General features: G+C 37.8%; 3 protein-coding genes and 1 non-coding gene across 4 annotated transcripts in view; 2 read left to right on the forward strand and 2 right to left on the reverse strand.

Annotated features, from left to right (window-relative positions):
• ahrra (aryl-hydrocarbon receptor repressor a) overlaps positions 1-4,545 on the reverse strand; it is a 72,028-nt gene extending 67,483 nt beyond the window's left edge. Inside the window, exons 1-3 of the mRNA XM_077555123.1 lie at positions 3,994-4,545; positions 3,636-3,728; positions 1,760-1,941 (exon numbers count right to left, since the gene is read on the reverse strand). Coding sequence (XP_077411249.1) covers positions 1,760-1,941; positions 3,636-3,697 — 244 coding nt within the window. The 5' untranslated portion in view covers positions 3,698-3,728; positions 3,994-4,545. The remainder of the gene's footprint in view (positions 1-1,759; positions 1,942-3,635; positions 3,729-3,993) is intronic.
• A 2,986-nt stretch (positions 4,546-7,531) lies between these two features.
• anks6 (ankyrin repeat and sterile alpha motif domain containing 6) lies at positions 7,532-17,945 on the reverse strand. The gene is made up of 18 exons (XM_077555195.1): positions 17,372-17,945; positions 16,700-16,918; positions 15,249-15,438; positions 15,013-15,163; positions 13,695-13,739; positions 13,418-13,622; positions 13,249-13,355; positions 11,762-11,913; positions 11,444-11,681; positions 10,983-11,032; positions 10,525-10,719; positions 10,289-10,451; positions 9,808-10,022; positions 9,060-9,252; positions 8,918-8,985; positions 8,675-8,791; positions 8,440-8,536; positions 7,532-7,764 (listed from the first exon to the last, which is right to left on the reverse strand). Exons 1-18 carry the CDS (start codon positions 17,701-17,703, stop codon positions 7,715-7,717), a joined length of 2,787 nt encoding a protein of 928 aa, XP_077411321.1. The 5' UTR covers positions 17,704-17,945; the 3' UTR covers positions 7,532-7,714.
• A 773-nt stretch (positions 17,946-18,718) lies between these two features.
• On the forward strand, positions 18,719-20,277 carry rps20 (ribosomal protein S20). The gene is made up of 4 exons (XM_077555150.1): positions 18,719-18,866; positions 19,513-19,612; positions 19,861-19,934; positions 20,056-20,277. The coding sequence occupies exons 1-4, from the start codon at positions 18,864-18,866 to the stop codon at positions 20,236-20,238; spliced, it is 360 nt and encodes a 119-aa protein (XP_077411276.1). The 5' UTR covers positions 18,719-18,863; the 3' UTR covers positions 20,239-20,277.
• LOC144040768 (small nucleolar RNA U54) lies at positions 19,724-19,789 on the forward strand. Its single transcript, XR_013289847.1, has one exon. It is a non-coding gene; the product is annotated as a small nucleolar RNA U54 (small nucleolar RNA).
• Positions 20,278-21,404: the final 1,127 nt, after the last annotated feature.

Genomic DNA, 21,404 nt, shown 5'->3' on the forward strand with positions numbered 1-21,404 from the left:
TATTTTCATTAGTGGAGCATCAAACGACAAGTGAGCCGGTCAACTGCGGCGGCTGATAAGATTTCTGACAGAAGTGGAGCAACCCGATAGAAAAAAAAAAAAAAACCTTGATGAGTGTTCAAAGTCAAGCTCCTAAAATGTAGCAAAACTGTTCCTGCCGTCACTCTTCGACAGCCTCGCCACACCTCTCCGCACTTTCACACACTCGACTGAACCGTCATTTTCCGAGCCTTCGCTTTCCCAACTGTCAACGCCTCGGATCCGGGCTCTCCCCCGGAGGCGGCGGCGGCGCTCGTCATCTTTACCTCCGCGTGAGCTCTTAGGCACATTTAATAAGTCCGATTAGCACCTGGACTGCAACTTTGCGTGTTTGTGTGAAAACCGGACGACTCCTGCCCAAGTGGATGATAGATAAATGCGAAACTCAAAACTTTTTAAAAGTGGATTTGACAGCAATAAGCGTGGGAAAACAAGTGCGGGGCCTGAAAATAACATTTAATTGCACCGGGCTACAAAACACAAAAGGGAGACATAATGTCTCATCATGTTAGTGTCAGTCCGATACTTGGTATAGAAATTATGCTCGCTTGTCTGATCTCCTGTCATGAGTAAATACCGAATGAAATGGCAACACAGGAGGCCACACAGGAAATTGATATTAGTAGTATTAAACAAACCAGGCAATATTGCTTCTATTCTACTCTCCTATCAAATATTTTTAGAATTAATCTTATTATTTTTGTTGTATTTTTTTATTATTATTTATTCATGGATTTTTAAATTTGATTTTTTTCAAACAATTGATCTTTTTTATTTTTATTATTTTTATTGTTATTTATTTATGGATTTTTAGATTGGATTTTTTTAAACGATTTATCTTATTATTTTTGTTTTATTTTATTTATGTATGGATTTTTAGATTGGATTTTTTTTTTAAACAATTGATCTTATTATTGTTATTATTATTTTAATTATTATTTGTTTATGGATTTTTAGATTGGATTTTTTAAACAATTGATCTTATTATTAGTAGTATTTTAATTGTTATTTATTTATGGATTTTTCAGATTGGAATTTTTTTAAACAATTGATCTCATTATTATTATTATTATTTGAATTATTATTATTTATGGATTTTTAGATAGGATTCTTTTTAAACAATTGATCTTATTATTAGTAGTATTTTAATTGTTATTTATTTATGGATTTTTCAGATTGTATTTTTTTAAATCAATTAAGCAATATCACATGAGAGTGATTCATGTTCTACTCACCAACTTTTTTTTAAACAGATTCAATTATTGATGCAGTTGTTGTTTTTCAAAGTAAAAGCAGTGTTTGCTAATGTGTTATTTTGATTCAAACATAAAAGATAATAGTTAACCTGCTATATAAATGAGTACAGAAATCAAAAAATAATGAGAGGATTTGGACAATTTTAAGCTAAACAATGGCTCTCATTAATGATTACTTGATTATTAAAATAGTTATCGATTAATTTGATAACCGAATAATTTTGGATAATTGATTATTTTTGATACCCCTGCTGTTCTTAACATCATCATAATTTTGTTGTAGAGATAGCGAAGAAACAAAATGAAGCTCGAAATCTTTAACAACCACTATAAAAAAATAAAAAAATATTTTGGCTACTCGTAACAAAAAAAAAAAATCAGTAGTCCTATTTTAGCCATCCACACACACACACACACACACACACACACACAACAGGCGTCCTTGCAAATGTCATCTCCTTTACCTTGGAAGAAACTCTTGACACGGAGGTAGGAAACTGCCAGGCGCAGCACAGACAGTTTGTCCAGTTTGGAGATGACGTCCGGCGGGAACGGCAGCAGGCTGGCCAGCCGGTCCAGCTCGGCGTTCAGCCTGTCCCGGTGCCGCTTGGACGGGTTCGTTTTCTCATTAGCCGTGGACGGCTTCCTGGTGAGATGATCCCAGAGTATTTAGTACTTCACCATTCCAACTTGTCACAAATGTTAGTTTCAAATCTGATGATCACAACATGACTTTTTTTTTTTTTAGTACCCTCCTGTTGTTTGAGAGGAACAACAATAAGGTCCCTTGGGTCAATTTGACCCGAGACCTGTTTAGTCATCCAAACGTGTCAGAAATGTGTATAATTCAAATCCAGTACTTTCTTTTAACCGGTGTGTTATGTCTATTTCTCAGGAACAGCAATAATGTTTCTGGGTCAAAATGACCCAGAGGTGTATTTAATTATTCAAAAGTGTCAAACTTTTTTGTGTGTGTGTAGAGTCTGTGGACACACACTTATTAATAACAAAGACATGACATAATCTTTCAACCTGTGCGTTGTTTGTTTCTCTGGAGTAATAATAGCACCCTGGGTCAATTTGACCCAGGGTCATGTGTAATTATTCAAAAGTATGGGATTTTTTATTTTTTTTTTTACGTGCAATCCTGCTTAACGATCAAAGCCAATACTTAATTTGCCCTTTTGTGATTGTTTTTTTTTGTTTTTGTTTTTTTTTACAGTTACAGCAATAATAATTCTGGGTCGTTTGGACCCGGGTTTTACTAAAAAAAAAAAAAAAACATTTTTAAAAAAGTTTAAAAAAAATAAGATTTTTCTAAATGTCTCTGTTTCAATCACGAACAATTTCAATCAATATTTCTTCTCACATATCACGCTACAGAAATTTTGGAAAAACGCTTTAACAAAAATGTGTACATTTTTTTTGTGAATATGTTGATTATACATCATTAGCCAAGCAGAAGTCTTTATCAAAAAACTACTTTGAACATTTACTTTCAAATGGGTCAGTTTGACCCACAACATAAAGGAGGGTTAATTTATAAAGCTTACACTGGAACTTTAAAAAAATGTTTTTAATGTATTTGCGTTGTTGCTGTTTTAGGCAGAGACACATGATCATCCCTGCAAAATGTCCCTGCCTCAGAACTTTTCCTGCAGCCTTCTTCGGTGCACCACACAAAACTGTTTTGTTCTTCCTCCAATGACAGCAAATGTCTTTACAGAAAAAAAAAAATGATTTAAACGCGACAATATAGCTGTCCCTGAATGGTATGAATTATAGATATGTATTCACTGGGACTTTTTGAGTTTCTTTTTCAACTCAACAACCCTTGACACGACACAGTAATTTGGCGCATTGTAAATGACTTTACTAGCTAACATTTCATTTATGTCATCCTCTCAGAGTTGATATATGCTTTTGATAAATGACATTTTACTGTCTTCACTTTGAAAATTAACGGAATTAAATTGATGGAAATACACTCCGCTGCAGGGTTTTGCTTAATTATTTAAACGCTGTAAAATGTGTATTTTTTTTTTTTTGAGTGTGTCATGTTTGATGACAACTTCTGAAAATTGCATGTTTAATAATGAAGCGAGCAGGCAATATTTGGGTGGTGGGCGTGGAGTCATATAGCTGTATATATTATAAACTGTCAACACGGAGCCTGCAGCCACAAAACAAGTACATTCAAAGTCAAGAAAATACAAATTACATACAGGCGGCAAAGTGATGTGATCTGTAAGTGGAAGACATAATGCTGCATATATAATCTCAAAATGTCAACATGCAACAACCTGTTTGTTTACAAAAATATAGAATATGAGTCTTAACTGCTTTTGGACGGGCTTCCTCCGCTTCCTGCCCGCGTACATGCAGTCTCCAGGAGGGATCATGATCTTGCACTCCGTGGAGGTAACAGGTGCGCTGTGGAAGGAGACACAAACAAATAACACACACAAACACACACACACACACGGGGGGGACTTTACAACTTTACATGTATCTGGCTGTGTGTGTTTTGAGGCTCACAGCATGGGAGAAAAGTTGAGCTCAAACTACTTTTAAAGTAACTGCAGTTGTTTACAGGAGAAAGAGCTCATTGGTGCAAAATAGAAAGTCTTGGCGTGGCAAGTCAAAAACAGCATATTAATAACATAAAAGCTAGAAATAAGTGCAAAAACATACTCACCTAGACACGCGGTGGTTGTTAGTTAAGTCCAGTATAGTGTTGCAGTGGAGTCACATTTAGCACGAAAAAAAAAAAACTGAGAGATGCGTGCCAAGTGGCAAGTGATAAATCCACGGGAAAACAAATCAACTCAATCGAAGAGCTCCGAGCTGATGTTTTCATCAGCTTTTGTAGTGCTCGCGACAGATGTTGCCTGATGCTTTATACCCCAATTGAGTCGCCTTCACTTCCTCGCCTTTCAGGTGGCGGATTCCTCTGAATGACATGCCGAGCTCTTCGCACGCAACTCCGCCTCGCAAACAGAGCGCGCACACACCCAGAGAGACACACACGCGCACATACAAACACACGCACAGACGCTCATGAGCATACAAGCTCCACGAGGTTTGTGGTGCGTTCAGGTGTTGTCCGCATGATGGAAATATCAAAGCTGGTTGGTTTTGTTTCAAATTTGCGTCATACAGTAACTTCAATATGTACAATTTTACATGGAGATGGTTGCCTTTATGTTTAAAACTACTTTAAAGACAGTGGGGAAACCTAACACAACAAGTCAACATTTATCCCCGCTTCTACATTTAGCTTCACGAAGGTTGTAAACGCGGGGGAAAAAACAAAAACAACAACAACAACCTTAAAACGATATAATTTTCTGTATATCTCTATTGTACAAGCGTGATCACAAATTACGCTTTTTTCCCCCTTTAAATCCTTTCAATCTAAAGTAAGTTAGGTATTAACGGGATTCACGCGAAGCCGGCATCAGCCCAAACCGACCCCGGCGGAGCGCGCACGCGCACACGCATTCAGCGAGCAGAGTTAGGGGAGGGGTCACACGCTAAGGGCAGCCCAGCCGCTAATATGCACATTCATACATGCACCGTCTGCGGTCGGCGACGCTAGTTACGAGCCGGAAGATTTCCCTCCCGCTGCGAAACTGGTTTTACAAGGAAATTCAGTATGCTCGAGTGCGATACTTCGCCCAACTGGACTTACATTATCGAATTAATTTGATGGATGGGGGTTTTAAACGTCGACTGGCGGCGCTCTGGGACGAGTTTTAGTAAATTAGTCATTTTCATTGAAGAAGGGAGGCTCGGGACGGAAATTGGGTGTTAGCCTTCAAAACAAGACATATTTGGAGAAAATAAAATACTGTAAATTCTTTTGCTTGAAGAGCTGCAGGTTCGCCATTTAAAAAAATAATAATATTTTTTTGTTACGAGTACAACATACAGAATTTCCTATTGGTTGCACATAATGTTATACTGATTAATTTAGTGTGTAAAATTTACCGGAAATAAAGTATGTGTTCGCTTATCTTATATGATTATTGACCACAAATAAAAAAAAATGTCTGAGATACTAAAAATGCTGCTCATGAAAAATGTAAAAGATTTTTCCAGTTTTGTTTGCAACAACTTGAAAAATTATTTATTAAATTATTCGCACACCTATTTTTAAAACACTGAAAATAGTCTTAAAAGTCAACAGAGGAAGCATCTACTTCAATTAAAATGTAATTCTTCTCCATGGTCAATAGAGGGTATTTCCACTTCCTAAAAATCAAAGTTTCGTCATTCATATTTGCCATTGGAGCATGGTAAGCAATTAAACGCATCTTTATTCCATGAAATTGCCCCCTTGCCCGAAAATTATTAATTATATTAATAATCTGGAAATGTAGACCATTTAACAAAATTCAAGTGCTGAATATAGAATGAAACTAGTTTTACTAGAATACAATGATTCAATCTAGTTAGTACATTAAAAAAAATAACTATTTTTTAAATAATAGTTTCAAATTTCAATTGGCCCAAAGTGGTCATGATAGAGAAAATGGTATTTGACATGAACATTATTGTTGATATATTTCAGAAGCTGGAGTTGAAAATGACTAAATCAGACCAAAATCCATACTTGGAAAGTTTCATTACATTTATTAGCACAGTTATTTTTTGTTATGTTTGTATTCCAACGTAAATAAAGCATGCCACCAAAATCCATCCAAATTCAAGAGGGAAAAAAATATGCTGACAGTGTGCTGCCCTGCCCCCTGCTGTCCAAATCTATATTGTACGTATACTATACAGTACATATACAGTAGGACACATAATGTGTAAATTCAGTCTCTGGAGTGCCTGCCCACCCTCAAGTGTGAAACTTAACTACCAAGTAAATATATCATCTGCTTATTCCTGAAAATATGTCAGTGAACAAGCCCTTAAGTACATCGGAGAACTAGAAAGAGAAGATTGTCTGGCAATGTGAGCACACTGTGGAAAGTGTACGTGAATAACAGGCCCTTATCAGAAAATATCTTTCATTAAAACTACAGGTAGTATCAATAACTCCTTTGGCATCGCCATCTCGATTAAGCCCTTCCAAAGCCACTCGCATCCACCTTCGCACGCAACTGCGTGTGAGCGTGCGGGTGACAATGGAGCCACTGAAAGCCACATGCCAGTTGCAATAGTGTGGCTTTCATTGATCACGACGTCTCCGCGGGACTTTGGGGGGGAAGCGTGGAGAGGTGACATGACATGTCTGATTCTAATGGACATGAATCATTGATGGGAAACGGTCGCTCTCGGATGACGCCTAACATCCACTCATTTCATTTCTGTCACAATTATTTAGGGCAAGGCCGTTTGTGACTTTAATGATTGCTCAAGGCAAATAAATTTTATATACTGCTCGGGTCAAATTTGACAGCAGTAAAAAAAAAAAAATACGACACTAAATACAGAGGTGGCAAATCCAGGTCCAGGAAGTAAAAACACTGCCACTGTTTGGCTTTAGCCCCAGGTGCTAGCTAGCTAGCTGCTTGTTTACCTGCTAACTAACTAGCTCCCTAGCTAGCTAAGCTCCCCGGGTGCTTGTTTACCTGCTAACTGGCTAGCTCCCTAGCTAGCTAAGCTCCCCGGGTGCTTGTTTACCTGCTAGGGCGCTAACTAGCTAGCCCGAGGGGATAAAGCCAAACTGTGGCAGGATTTTTACTTTCTGGACCTGGATTTGCCATCTCTGACTAAATGTACCCCCCCCCCCCCACCCCCTCTGAAATTTGATGATAAAAATCTGTCAAAATGTAATTCTTTTGTACAGGTGCTTCAAAGTTTCAATATGAGGGAGACTCTCTGTTGCGATGTTGACATTTGGAATGGTGATGTGAAACGAGCCAACAACTGTTTATGCTAACAATATGCTAGCCTGATTGAGATGTGCTCGCTGGGTGTTGGACGCAGCTGCTAATAACCAACTTTCAAGGATGTGCACAAGTGTTGACAGCAGGGCGGGAAAACAGTCACAAGTCATCTGGGATAGTCGCACACATGCACATACACACACACACACAATGTTGTCCAAGGTCACACTCACATGTGACCCAAACAATTTTGCCAGTGATGCACAGCCAGGGGCAAATGGCAAAATGACTTTCAATAAATTCTATTTATAGCTTTCAAGTACATTTTGAATAAGAGGCCCACTGGGAATTGTAGGTCATTAATAAAACACAACAACAAAAAAACTATCAACATTAAAGCATCTTAACGTTTATTTTTTTCACAATTGAACCATCTGATACCAAAGAAGAAAATAGTCAAACATCCCAATACTGTATATCTCATTCTCATACTCCCTTTGTTTTGGTCATGAATTCATGTTTTCGTCACAGTCTTGCAATCGAAAAACTTTCTTTTACAACTTGAAACCTTCAGAGTTACCTCTTACTGGAGGAACGAACCTGGTGTCTCATCCAGTTAGTTGGAGCTGAAGTGGGAAAAGGGTGTAAAAAAATTGTGATTACCAGGTCAAAGCCTATTCATTCCCTTTTTCCTACTACTGCATTATGTAAATTTACTGGCAGAACATCAGCATTTTCAGGGACTATCAAGAAATGTTTTGTTAAAAGGGACGTCGACCTTAAATATTTTTTCATAATAATAATATGTTATATTTGACTTCTCTAGTCTAAACATGACATTCTGATTAATATTCCATTTGTGGAATATGAGTTAGGCAGCAAAATCCAGCCATTTTTATCCATCTCAGGGGGCGGCCATTTTGCCACTTGCTGTCGACTGAAGATGACATCACAGTTATTCAGGGCTCAGGCAACGACCAATCACAGCTCACCTGTTTTCTAAAGATGAGCTGTGATTGGTCGCTACCTGAGACCTGATCAACTGTGATGTCATCTTCACTCGACAGCAAGTGGCAAAATGGCCGCCTTTTGATGCTGATAAAAACTGCTGGATTTTGCTGCTTAACTCAGATTTCACTAACGCAATATAACCAGAATACTGCCTTTAGACTATTGGACCTGCATAGAACATAATAATTATAATAATAACTTCCACTTTAAACAATACTCACTTTTGAGCAAGAGAAAAAAAGTGGAATATTCCCTAAAATGAGCAAATCTTTCAAGAATGAAACACTCACAGCGAGGCTCCCCGGGTGGCCTCGGGTTACTGGCACTGCTGCCAAAGGATGACTGGAAGTTGTGTATGGTTTCTTGAAGGATCTGCCTTTCTCGGCCCTGAACAAAGCACACCATTTTTCAGTTCACAAACTCACAAAAGGATGATTCCGTATCTTTTGTCAAACTGAAATGATCCTTAACTTATGTAATTTGACTTTAATGGCATGCAAATTTTCATTGAGCTCATACTCGTACCTTCCCAGCGTTAAGTTCTGATATGGCTGCCAAGATCTGTTGTCTCGGTCCATCTGTTTTAATTCCAAGTTCTCTCAGGTCTCCATCTGTTAGAGTCAAAAAAGCTTCCATATCCACCTAATAAATGACAAGGAAAACACATCGTTATTCGCAGCTGGGCTTTTTTACGCACAGCAGTTTAACGTTGCCAAGCACATTTTTTTGTCATTGCAACTTAACCCTTACATATGAAATAATAAATACCTCCTGTTCCTCAAATATGGGCTGATATTTCTCCAAGGATAGTTTCTTTAAAATACTTGACAACTCATCTGAAAAATTAAAAATTAAAAATCAACTCAAGTTGATTTGCTGCTTTCCCATCATTTCGCCAGTGTTTCATTACCTTCATCTGTTATGGTCCCGCTACTGGAGCCGCCACTGCTCTTGGAACGAGGATGGGAAGACGCCGAGGACAAGGAGTCTCCTGGCCCACCGGGAGGCTTCGGGGTCGGGGAGGGAGACGGGGTCAGGGTGGGCGATGTGCTCTTAGAGGTGGACGAATTCCCAGACTGAGGTCTCCGCTTCAAATCCATCTTCTAAAAGGGATGAAGAATGTTTTTGTCAGTCATAATTTGCCCATAGTGGGAAGGGAAGCAAAATTGCTAGCGTTGGACCAAAACCTCATATGTCCATATTTGGTCAACTTCATATTTATTCACAAATCTATCAGATTTTTTTATTTTTTATTTTTTTTTATATTAACAAATGTTTATTTTATTAGTTTTTTTTTTAACAAATTAAAAACTTTTATTATTATTATTTTACAAATTAAAAACTTTTATTATTATTATTTTACAAATTATAAAGCTTTAAATTTTTATTTGTTTATTTATTTATTTTTACAAATTACAAACTTTTTCTTACAAATTATGAACTTTTTTTCAAATAATAAACATTTTTATTTATTTTTATTTTTTACAAATTACAAACCCAATTTATTTTCCCCCCCTTTTTTTTGCAAATTACAAACTTTAATATATATATATATATATATATATATATATATATATATATATACATATATATATATATATTTTTTTTTTACAAATTACAAACTTATTTTTTTCTTTTTACACAATACGGATGCTAACCCTTCTTGAGGGGACGTCAGAGGTGACCAGGTTAGGGTGGGAGTGGGTGTCAGGGAGGCTAATATCTGGTGTCGGCATGCTGGCGGTGGCAGCGGAAGGTGGACTTAAAGTTTGACTGTGCTGTTTGTCAGGAGGTTGAGTCTTCACATCAATCAGGCCTGCTGCCTTCTTCCGTTGAGCCGCTATCTGGGCGAGAACGCCGTCTGCACTGCCCCCTAGTGGAAAGATGTCAACACTCCATTGGGAAAGATACAAAACATGATCAGATTGACGACTAGTGCCAAATTTGGCCTTCTACTATGCTATTGACCCTTTCCAATAATCCACTGTGTTGACACTAGAAGCCTCAATTACATAAGTAGGCATGGGTCATGCACTAGTTGCCTTCTGCTCCAAAATGCTTCATTAGTAACATTTAGTTGTTATGCTAGTATGCGGAGCGATGCTCAAACAGCTTTGCGTATTTTGTGACCACGTGAACCTGAGCGGTTGTGCATGTCCCGATTGAGCCCCGCCACCCCATTGGAGCCCCCAGAGGAGTGGGGTGAGTGGTAGTGGCCAGAATTGGAAGGAGATGAGGAAGAGGGCCCCTTGGGAATGCCAGGAAACTTCATGGACCTGCTCACCACTCGACTGATAGATGTCTTGATAAAAAATAAAGAAAATAAAATGTAAGAGCAGATATAAACTCATTCCTTTTCGCAGACAAACACTCACGATATCAGAGTTCCCGCTGCTGTTCAACTTCCTCTGTGGAGGCATCGGAAGCCAGGGAGCTTCACTTTTTCCCTCCCTGAGGAGGTGCGAGCGGTCCGAGGTCCACGATTCGAAGTTGGACGGGGGCAGGAAGGGAGGGATCACCGCCTTTAGCTTGTCGTTCGGTAGCCGCGTAAGGGGAGCGCCACTTCGAAGCTGTGAATGAGAAAATCTGATCAATGAAATGCAACCGTTGTAAGACAATTTCTTCTTGGGCTGTAATTGCCTATAAAGGCCACAAGATGGCGGAAAATCCTAGAACTGCTAACATTTTCAATACATTACAAAAGTCAAGCACTATATAAAACATTTATTTCTATGATGTTAGTAATGTGTTTAATGTAACCAAATTAGTTTTGACACATCCTTTAATTAATTTCTATTAGCATCAAATTTACAGCAAAAGTATTCAATCTTACCATTGTGGTAATTAGCATGTCCTCCTTTTCTGACGACGCCCTGCAAAGACCTGGAAAGGAAAGCAACAGCACATTTATTTTAAAACCTAAGTCAACCCCCCAACAAATAAATATGTCCTATGCAGCCCCACTAGCCAAAATACATTATTCTGGTAAATATCGTCTTAGTGAAATATGAGTTAAGTAGCAAAATCCAGCAGTTTTTATCAGTAACAAAAGGCGGCCATTTTGCCACTTGCTGTCGAGTGAAGATGACGTCACAGTTGAAGTGGCAAAATGGCCGCCCCTGAGATGGATTTTGCTGCATAACTCATATTCCACAAATGTAATATTAATCAGAATGTCACGTTTAGACTAGTGAGGACACATATAACATATTATTCTCAAAAAGAAGATCTTTAAGGCTGACTTCTCTTTAAGCATATATGACATTTCACCACTCTCACAATTCTCCGTCTTACCTGCGTCTTTGCTCTTGACTGCCCAGACGCCGCTGTTGTCACTGACTCCCTGGCTACCGCTGGGGGCCGGAGCAGCGTTAGCGGCACTAGCCGGTTTCCCGTCGGCCTTCATGGTGGCATCCAGGGACACCTCGCCGTCATCAGGGAACGGAGCCAGCCGATTAGACAAAAGGCCGTGCCTCAGGGTGTGAGTCAGCTTCAGCCGCCGGAACCGATTCGACATCCTATTCCACCAGGACTGGAGATGGTGTCACAGTCAAGCATGTCCATTTTTGGGGGGTTTCTTTTTTTCACGATAGGTCAATGAGAACAACTCACCTTGAGGCCTCCTTTGTCATCAGGTGGCACAGGGGCATTATTGAAGGCATGCCTGCCTTTGGAATGAGCCACTGAATTCCTGCCACGATGTTTGGACCTCTCCTTGTCCACTTGCATACACACCGACGCCAACAGACGCACTAGCTCAGTGTCTGACAAAAGCGAAGAAAAAAACAATTACCGATACCGTACTCAGTAATTCAAGCGCAAATTCAAAAATGATGAACAAATTCGAAATTTTATTGTGTTCATTTTTATTTATTTAATGTAATTGTATATTCTTATATATATATTTTTTTAAATCAGTGTAAAAAAAAATCATATTAAATGGTAGGGGTGAGAATCTTTGTCACGATTCTATCTATGATTTGATTGACAATGATTTCTGCTTCAATTTATGGATGTGCAAAGAATCGATTTGTCATGATCTACTCCGGTCTGACTCGCTAATGCTAATTAGCGCGCTACGCGCGGCACTTTTATCACTCAAAAGAACGGCTATTCATACAAATCAAATTAACAGAGAAGCATGTTAACATTACTCACCGGCATATGCTCTTCCTATGCTGCAAAAACAACAACTTTTATTGGCATAACTTGATTGTCACTTTTTCCTTCTACTCTCTAATGTGGCTACAAATCAACAGTGTATCAGAACGCGTGGAACCACACTGCCCCTAAGTGGCCAAATCGTGTACAGCGCTCCCAATAAAGGCACTTACAAACAAAATAATTTAGTTAAAATCGATTTTGGGACATTTAAAATCAATTCAGAATCATACTAAATGAGAATCTTTTTCTGGGGGGGGGGGGGGGGCACATCCCTATTAAGTGGCCTGTAAGTTTAAAAGTATGATTGTTAACTCATTCACTGCCATTGACGACTATAGACTCATGTGAACTATTTCTATTAGTTAACAATTTTTCATTTAATTAAATTTTTTATGAAAACCTATATTTTTTTATTGTAAATTAATAACAGATATAAAATTATCATCCGATTAATTACGATTAAATGCCCCCTATTTTTAATATATATATATATTTTTTAATTAGGCCCGTCAGAAAACCTATATTTTTTTATTGTACATTAATAACAGATATAAAATTATTATTTGATTAATTACGATTAAATGCCCCATATTTTTAATATATATTTTTCTAAATTAGGCCCGTCAGGCGATTACATTTTTTAAATTGTAATTAATCACATGACTTTACTAGTTAACTAACAATTAATCACAAATTTTATGTGTTCTAAATTTACAATTAAAAAAAAGTCTAGCTTTTCATACTCTCGTTAGCAAAAGTGGATTTTTTTTTTAACTAATAGAAATAGTTCAAATGAATTTTTGACGTCTATAGTCATCAATGGCTGAAAATGAGTTAATGTTGCCAGGGCTATTACGATTACACCATCATTGTAAGACAATAATATTATCCGCAAATATGTTGTTGGCTAAAACAACATCAAATATGTTAAATACCTGGATCATTCAGCAGCATGACCAAATCAAAAGCTGTGTATCCATTCTTAGCTCGAAGGTTGACATCAGCCCCTTGACTCAGAAGGTATTTGACAACATCTTTATTTCTGAAAGAGGAAAAAGAATGTGAACCTTTATGCCACAATATTGTGACTTTTTTTTTTCTCACCCATGATATGTGGCCTGCATCAAGGCCGTCCACCCGTGGACTCCGTCTTGTTTGTCAATGTCGGCCTTCTTCTCCACCATCAGTTGCACAACTTCTAATTGACCGCTCACTGCCGCCATCATCAGCGGCGAGGCTCCCTCCTGATTGGAGGAATTCACCTGAATGGGATCCTCTTCCAGAATTTCTTTGACCAGCTGGGAGTTTCCTGAGCATAAACACATTGGGGAATTAAACAACCAGTATTGTTATTTTTGGAATGGTAATAATCTCAACGTACCCAGTTTGAGGGCACTGAACACGTCTGGTCGTCGTCTTTCATCATCTGGGAAGAAACAAGATTTCAAGATTATTATTTTTTAAGAGGAAGTTAAAAATGTTTTTTTTTTTACAATATGTTCTACGTGTCCCAACTAGTCTAAACATTGATTAATGCTGCATTTATGGAATATGAATTAATCATAAAAATCCACCTGTTTTTATCAATCTCAGGGGGCGGCCATTTTGTATTGTATTGCCACGTACTGACGACTGAAAATGACATCACAGTGCCTAATTCGTGACGGTCACATGACCAAACCCAGGAAGCAGGTGTGCCGTGACGATCGCTACCTGTTCCCATAGGTACTGTACATGAACATCATGCAAATCAATTTGCGATTGTGATTGGTTAGCTAGGATCCAATCATGAACCAGAAGTGTTGACATCGTCCGAATTATGTGTTTTATCTTGTTCACTGCCATCGACAGCTATAGACGTCAAAAATTAATTTGAACTATTTCTATGAGTTAATTTTTTTCCCCATTTTTGTTAACAAGAGTATGAAAACCTAGGAAAAAAATGACTGTACATTTAGAACAGATATAAAAATTTGTGATTAATCGTGAGTTAACTATTGTAGTCATGGAGTCAATTATAATAAAAAATTTAAATCATCTGACACGATTTAAAAAAAGAAAAGAAAAGATTATTAAAAATTAGGGGTGTCAGGCAATTACATTTTTCAATCGTAATTAATTGCATGACTTCACTAGTTAACTCACGATTAATCACTAATTTTATATCTGTTCTAATGTACAATTAAAAAAATTCTAGGTTTCATACTCTTGTTAACAAAAGTTAAACTAATAGAAATTGTTCAAATAAATTTTTGACGTCTATAACCGTCAATGGCAGTGAATGAGTTATTGGGTCCGAAAGGGTGAAAATAAATAAAGTTTGTACATTTTAAGCACTTAAAAGTATATCATTCAAAGCTGACTATGTCGGAAGAAGCATTTTCAAGAATTTCCATTTCTCGCACAAACCTTGTGTGTGTGGATCCGCAACGGGTCACAATCTGCTGGTAAAATACTGAACTATTGATGCAGAGAAGCATCAAAGCAGTTGAACGTGTCGGGGGAGCGTTTCCTACCTTTGCTTTCGCTTTCACATTAGTGTTAACTGCAGTAGATGCGCATAAAAGGGAACCTTCACAGAGCTCCTGCAGTTAGCCATTTTGTATAACGGCTAACACAACCCAACAGCATGATATAGAAATATAGCTGTTTATAAGCTAACTTTAAAGTATACCAGCACAGCATGCTGGAAGTCATACCAGTCTGTGGTCGTACAGTCGTGATAGAATCCAGGTAAGCCTTGATCTCTCTCTGCTTTAGTTGCATGGCGAGTTCAAACGCCGTCTTGGCCAGCACATTCACTCGGTCTGGATCGGCGCCACGCTCCACCAGCTGCTGGGCCACGGCCACCTTGCAAAGAATACAACTTGAGTGGCCATTGTTCCTCGAAATGCACAAACACATACTGTAACAGTAGGCTCAAGGCCCCCCCCACCTTCCCACTGAGTGCAGCCACCATGAGGGGACCCCAGCCGGTGGTCTTCTGCGCAAAGCTGACGTCGGAGCCCCACTCCAACAGTAGACGCACGATGGCTTCGTGACCGTGCTGAGACGCCACCATCAGAGCGGTAACGTCCATGAAATCTCGGGCGCCGCCTCCTGCACAGCCTTCACCGGCTCCAAAACTAACCACGTTGCGGGGGGGAAATGCACAAGCAACCTCAAGCATTCCAAAACACACAGGAAAAAAACTGGGGCATTGGGTTTTTGTGTGAAATTTCAGGATGAACTTAACTCATTCAATGCCACTGACGGCTAGAGACGTAAAAAAAAAACAAAAAAACATTTTAACTATTTCTATTAGTTTAGTTTATTTTTTTTACTTTTGTTAACAAGAGTATGAAAACCGAGAAGAAAAAATATTGTACATTTCAAACAGATTTAAAATTTGTGATCAGTCATACGATTAATTACGCCCCTAATTTTTAACTCATTCACTGCCATTGACGGCTATAGACGTAAAAAAATATATATATTTTTAACTATTTCTATTAGTTTAACATTTATTCCACTTTTGTTAGCAAAAGTGTGAAAACCTAGATTTTTTATTGAACATTTAGAACAGATATAAAATGTGTGATTAATTGTGAGTTAACTAGTGAAGTCATGCGATTAATTACAATTAAAAATTGTAATCGCCTGACGCCCCTAATTTTTAATAATCTTTTCCTTTTTTTTTTAAATTGCGTCAGGCGATAAATTTTTTTTAAATTGTTATTAATCACATGACTTCAATAATTAACTCACGATTAATCACAAATTTTATATCTGTTCTAAATGTACAATTTTTTTTTTTTAGGTTTTCATACTCTTATTAACAAAAGTGGAAAAAGTGTGAAACTAATAGAAATAGTTCAAATGAATTTTTGACATTTTATTTTCTTTAATCTTTTTTTTAAAGAATAAAAGATTGTTAAAAATTAGGGGTGTCAGGTGATAATTTTTTTTTATTGTAATTAATCACATGACTTCACTAGTTAACTCACGATTAATCACAAATTTTATACCTGTTCTAAAAGAACAATAAAAAAAATTATAGGTTTTCTTACTCTTGTTAACAAAAGTAGAAAAAAAATAGAAATAGTTCAAAGGAATTTATGGCAGTGAATGAGTTAAAAGATGAAGAGGGCTGTTTAAATACCAATTCTAATTGAATCAAGAAATGTTATGGTTCATGCACCGGTTGTGAATTTTGCCGCTCAGCTCCAATTTAGAGAACAGCAAGTACTAAAACAATGAACAATTGGACATATGCATTCAAAAGTCAAGTTAAGTTCACCTGTAAAGGTAATTCCAGGTTGATTTGGAAATTTCACCCAGAAGTCAAACATCACTAATCTTCGTTGCGCATCTGTTCGACCGTGAGAGACGACAAAGTGGCCAAACCTGCAGCTGTTGTTGTTATTTTCATTGTTGACGGCCTCTGCAGCCGCGGCCAGATGATCAAAGTCGTCCACGAAGGCGTCGCTCTCCAGGAGAAGCTTCACGACGTGCGTGTGTCCCCCACGCGCCGCCATAGTCAGGACACTTGCACCTAGCCTGTTCCGTCCGTTGATGTCTGCCCCGTTCTCCAACAGGATGTGAGCGACGGTCAGGTGGCCAAATCTAAACAAGAGAGACAGAAGATCAATGTTGAAATCACTTTTTTGAATTACTTTACCGATTACTTCTTTTAAAACGTAACTAAGTAGATAGATTACAAATTACTTTAATAGATTAGTCGTTTTTTAGTAACGTTACTTTGTATCGCGTTACTGAGGATTATAGATGACTAATATTACTGTTTGCTTGTCCTCTTCCATCCATCCATTTTCTATAGCATTTGAGCTATTCCAGCTGACTTTGGGCAGCAGGTGCGGTACAACATACATTAAATCAATTACAGTGATTAAAACAAACATTTTCATTTAATATTTGACAATTGCTTGTATTTTGAGGTAGAACTTTTGAGGACCGCCGATCTAATTTACAACGATTGTGGTCCTAAACTTTGTCTATGTGAATGATAGATGACTTTTTACAGTCATTGAAATTCCTGATTGAGATGTTGCAGCCCACCTGGCAGCCTGCATGAGGGGCGTCCAGCCATAATTGTTGCGGCTGTCCACCGAGGCTCCCTTTCGAAGCAAAAAACGGACCAAATGTTCATGACCGCTGGCCGAGGCGAACTGCAGGCCGGTGTTCCCTTCTTCGTCTGTGCAGTCCACCGGTACAAGAGACAACAACAAATCCGCCGTGTTGCACTCGGAGCCCGCTTCCGAGCGCAGCCTGCTCTGCCTCCCCGACTCTTTCGAGGCTCCGGGCTCCAGAATCCCCCGAGCCGTTTCGTAGTCCCCCTCATCGCAGGCACGGAGGAGAAGCAGCGAGTTAGCGGGGACGCCGAAGTTCATGTCCGCCTTCCTTGGTGTTATTCCACTCCTATTCAACTTTTAAGGACAAGAAGAACTTTTCTTCTGTCACTCGACCTGCGTTTGGTCGTCATGATGCGCGGAACAGCAACAAACAAAATTTCGCTTCGTATTATTCAATCATAAGAATACTCACAGGCTCTCGTTTGTAAGAAAACTTGTTACATGGGTTTTAACTTTTACCACCGGCTAACACTGCCCTGTTGCCCGTTACTTGTTCAAGAATTGCATCACTCGCATTATTTACTCGGAGGTAGCTTCCGGTTTTCTTTCAAAATAAAATATCGATTGAGCTTTTAATTGCTGTTTTACCATGACATTATTAATATTTATACAGCACAATATGCTTTCCGGAATAGTTGCTTGTCAAACGCCGGTAATAATTTTTCAAATCAAAATCTTAACGTCACAACGTTAAGGTTTTTTTTTTTAATAACCGGAAACAAATTACATTGAATTAATGGTGATTCCGTTCAAATGTAGTTAACATAAAATTTTACTAAATATACAAAACAATTGTTTTAAAACAAACAGTTAAGGTTTTGATAACTGAACAGGGTAGTGATACTTTCACACTTTACTACTAGCTAGTGCTGACGTCCTACATATAATTATTAGTAATTCAGTGTTACTAATACTAACGTTAATAAATTAATAACACCGAGAACTAAAATATTATTTAAACATTTAAAAGTTCGACTGTCGTGCGTCCCATTCTGCTAGTGCGCTTAATTATTGAGTGTCCAGAAAAGCGTTACATAAGCTGATGTCTTATTATTATTATTATTATTATTATTATTATTATTATTATTATTATTATTATTATTATTATCATTATTATCATTATCATCATCATTATTATTTCTATTGAGGTCAGATAGACTACTGTACTACGAGTACTAAATAAAAATGCTCAAATGGCTTACCATTACACCTCCGTGCAATGCCTTTTGGTGTCGCTCTCACGAACTGTAAAATACAAGAAGAAGATGCGAGAAGAACCCGGATGTATAGTACATAAGCACGAAACTGCCTTTAGCGAGCCCTCTTTCGTGAAAAGCTAACCACGTTGTTGGTACTTTTCCTGGCTCACCGCTGTTCGCGTAATTTTCTTCCGAATAAGTCGGTCAGGAATCATCACAATGGTATGTTTATATCTTAGCTATGTTGTTACTGCTTTCACGAGGTTCGCCTGACTATTTGAAAGTGATTATAATCTAAGGGAAAATGGTACTCTTATTTTTTTTTATCGAGTCGGCTAGTAGCATAACGTGGCTAACAATCGTAGCGTTCGCGCCTTATAATGTTAGCCGCCACAGGCAGAATATTAACAAAATTACCATAAATATACTCCGCTTTAGCGATGCCTATTATCAATCCCAATTCAAGATATATAAAGTATCACCGAATATATCCGTGTGTCAAAGTTTTCACTCTACGTTAACGCCATAGCTAATTGTATGAAAAATACATGACCTATAAAGAGTTATTTTGAATAAAACAATCAAATTAAAGGATCTGTAAAGTGACCCACCGCCATCCAAATTCATTTTTAGATGTCACAAGATAGTGGTAAAGGGGTACTTGTGTCCAAATTAAGTTCCTCAACTTACGTCAATTGTTCTTTGGCACCAAGATGCCACCTGATGGTGCACTTAAAGCACTGGATATTTTTTATTATTATTACTTTTTTATCTAGTGGCGGATAGGTTCTAAAAAAAGATCAAATTTTAGAATGGCGTGAGTGTTTACGACGTTAATGCAATGAATTGCTTATTTACTTCCATGCAGGCTTTCAAGGACTCTGGGAAGGCACCTGTTGAGACTGAGGTGACCATCCACCGCATCCGGATCACCCTCACCAGCCGCAATGTCAAGTCTCTGGAAAAAGGTAATTCAACAAGCCTTAGAAATCTGTCTTTGTCACTTATACAATGTACAAAAAAAAAAAAATCCTCTATACATTGTAGATTGACAAAGATTCTGATTCTCTCATGCTGATTTGCTGTGAAGATATATATTTTTTCTGATAACCATGATGTCTGGAATACGCTATTCTGAGCTTTTATCTGAAAGTGCCATCCTGTATAAAAGCTGTTGAAGTGATTTTGACAGTTACTTTTTTCCCTCCCACTGCAGTCTGTGCTGACTTGATCCGTGGTGCAAAGGAGAAGAACCTGAAGGTCAAGGGACCGGTCCGCATGCCAACCAAGGTACAACCTATTGCGTTTTTTAAAAAAAATTATGCAGAATGTGTTGTATCTGACTGGACATTTACCGACCGTGACGTTAGGTACACATGAAAAAGTTTCACATTTGTCCTGTCTTGGCCAGACCCTGCGTATCACCACCAGGAAGACCCCCTGTGGCGAAGGCTCCAAAACTTGGGATCGCTTTCAGATGCGGATCCACAAGCGCCTGATTGATCTTCACAGCCCATCCGAAATTGTTAAGCAGATCACCTCCATCAGCATCGAGCCTGGTGTTGAGGTTGAAGTTACCATCGCCGATGCATAAATATGCACTGATGCAATAAAGAAAAGAGTGGAAAACCGACTTCCTTTTTTTCTATAATGTATGTACAGTTTATACTGTATGTACATTAGTCCCTCCATCATTGAGGGTTATGTTTGAGATTACCTCTGCAATGAGTGAAATCTGTGCTAAAGAAACACCCAATCTAAATACACACTGGGCATATTATTAAGTATTTAAATATTTTAAAGTCTTTATAAACGAGCAATGGGTTGGTAAATTTTATGTATGCAAAAGAGTTACTAAATGAAATAAAATTGACATTGGACCCAAGCAATGAAACTTGCAACCATGCATACAGTCCTACCTTTTTTTTTAATCTACAATATTTATAGTAGGGGCGTTAGAAAAAATCGATTCGGCAATATATTGCGATATTACAGCGCGCAATTCTCAAATTGATTCGATATAGTCGATTTTTAAACAATTTTTTATGGGAATATTCAACAAAACGTCTTACTTAGGGTTAGGATTCACACATTAAACATGGAAGAATGTAATATTAATGGAACACTAAGCTTTATTTTATTTCAGGGCTGTTCAAACAGTAAACAGACTGCAACCTGTTTGTTAAATGCCGTGGCTCAGTTATAAGCCTGAATTTTCAGATAAATACATTTTCATACAAATCTTACAGTACATGTGTACAAGTTTACTGATGAGTATTTTCTAAATTTGAGCAACAACAAAAAAAATCGCAATAATCAATTTCTAGATTTGTATCGGAATCGAATCGTGACCTATGAATCGTGATACGAATTGAATCGCCAGGCACTAGGCAATTCACACCCTTAATTTATAGTATTTACACGTATAGCACTTTTTTAAGTATGTTGAAATGTATTAAGTACAATACGTTTGAATTAGATTTAAACTGGGTCAGCCTTTGTTTTTAATATGTCTCATTTTTATTTAATTCATGCAATACATTTTATTTGAATCATGTAACAGCATTTTTTTAAACTATAGCACTGCAGTGTTAATTTTACAGTGGCTTATAATATACTTTTTTTTTTTTTAAATCAAACCTTTTATGCTGTGATGAACTGGCTAAACACCCCCCCCCCTTTTTTATACGATATTTTCTTTTCTTTTTTAAAAGGAGAGAATTAGTCAATATATCCGAATTTAACCAGCAAGTACCAATT

Source organism: Vanacampus margaritifer, chromosome 20 (genome assembly GCF_051991255.1).
Source record: "Vanacampus margaritifer isolate UIUO_Vmar chromosome 20, RoL_Vmar_1.0, whole genome shotgun sequence".
Lineage (NCBI taxonomy): Eukaryota > Metazoa > Chordata > Actinopteri > Syngnathiformes > Syngnathidae > Vanacampus > Vanacampus margaritifer.

Coding starts and splice junctions, on each gene's coding strand:
- anks6 (XM_077555195.1), bottom strand. CDS start 17,703: ATGAACTTCGGCGTCCCCGCTAACTCGCTGCTTCTCCTCCGTGCCTGC. Junction 16,919..17,371: donor CCCCTCATGCAGGCTGCCAG/GTGGGCTGCAAC, acceptor TCTCTTGTTTAG/ATTTGGCCACCTGACCGTCG. Junction 10,720..10,982: donor ACATGCTAATTACCACAATG/GTAAGATTGAAT, acceptor TCTCATTCACAG/CTTCGAAGTGGCGCTCCCCT.
- rps20 (XM_077555150.1), top strand. Junction 19,613..19,860: donor TGTCAAGTCTCTGGAAAAAG/GTAATTCAACAA, acceptor CTCCCACTGCAG/TCTGTGCTGACTTGATCCGT. Junction 19,935..20,055: donor CGGTCCGCATGCCAACCAAG/GTACAACCTATT, acceptor TGTCTTGGCCAG/ACCCTGCGTATCACCACCAG.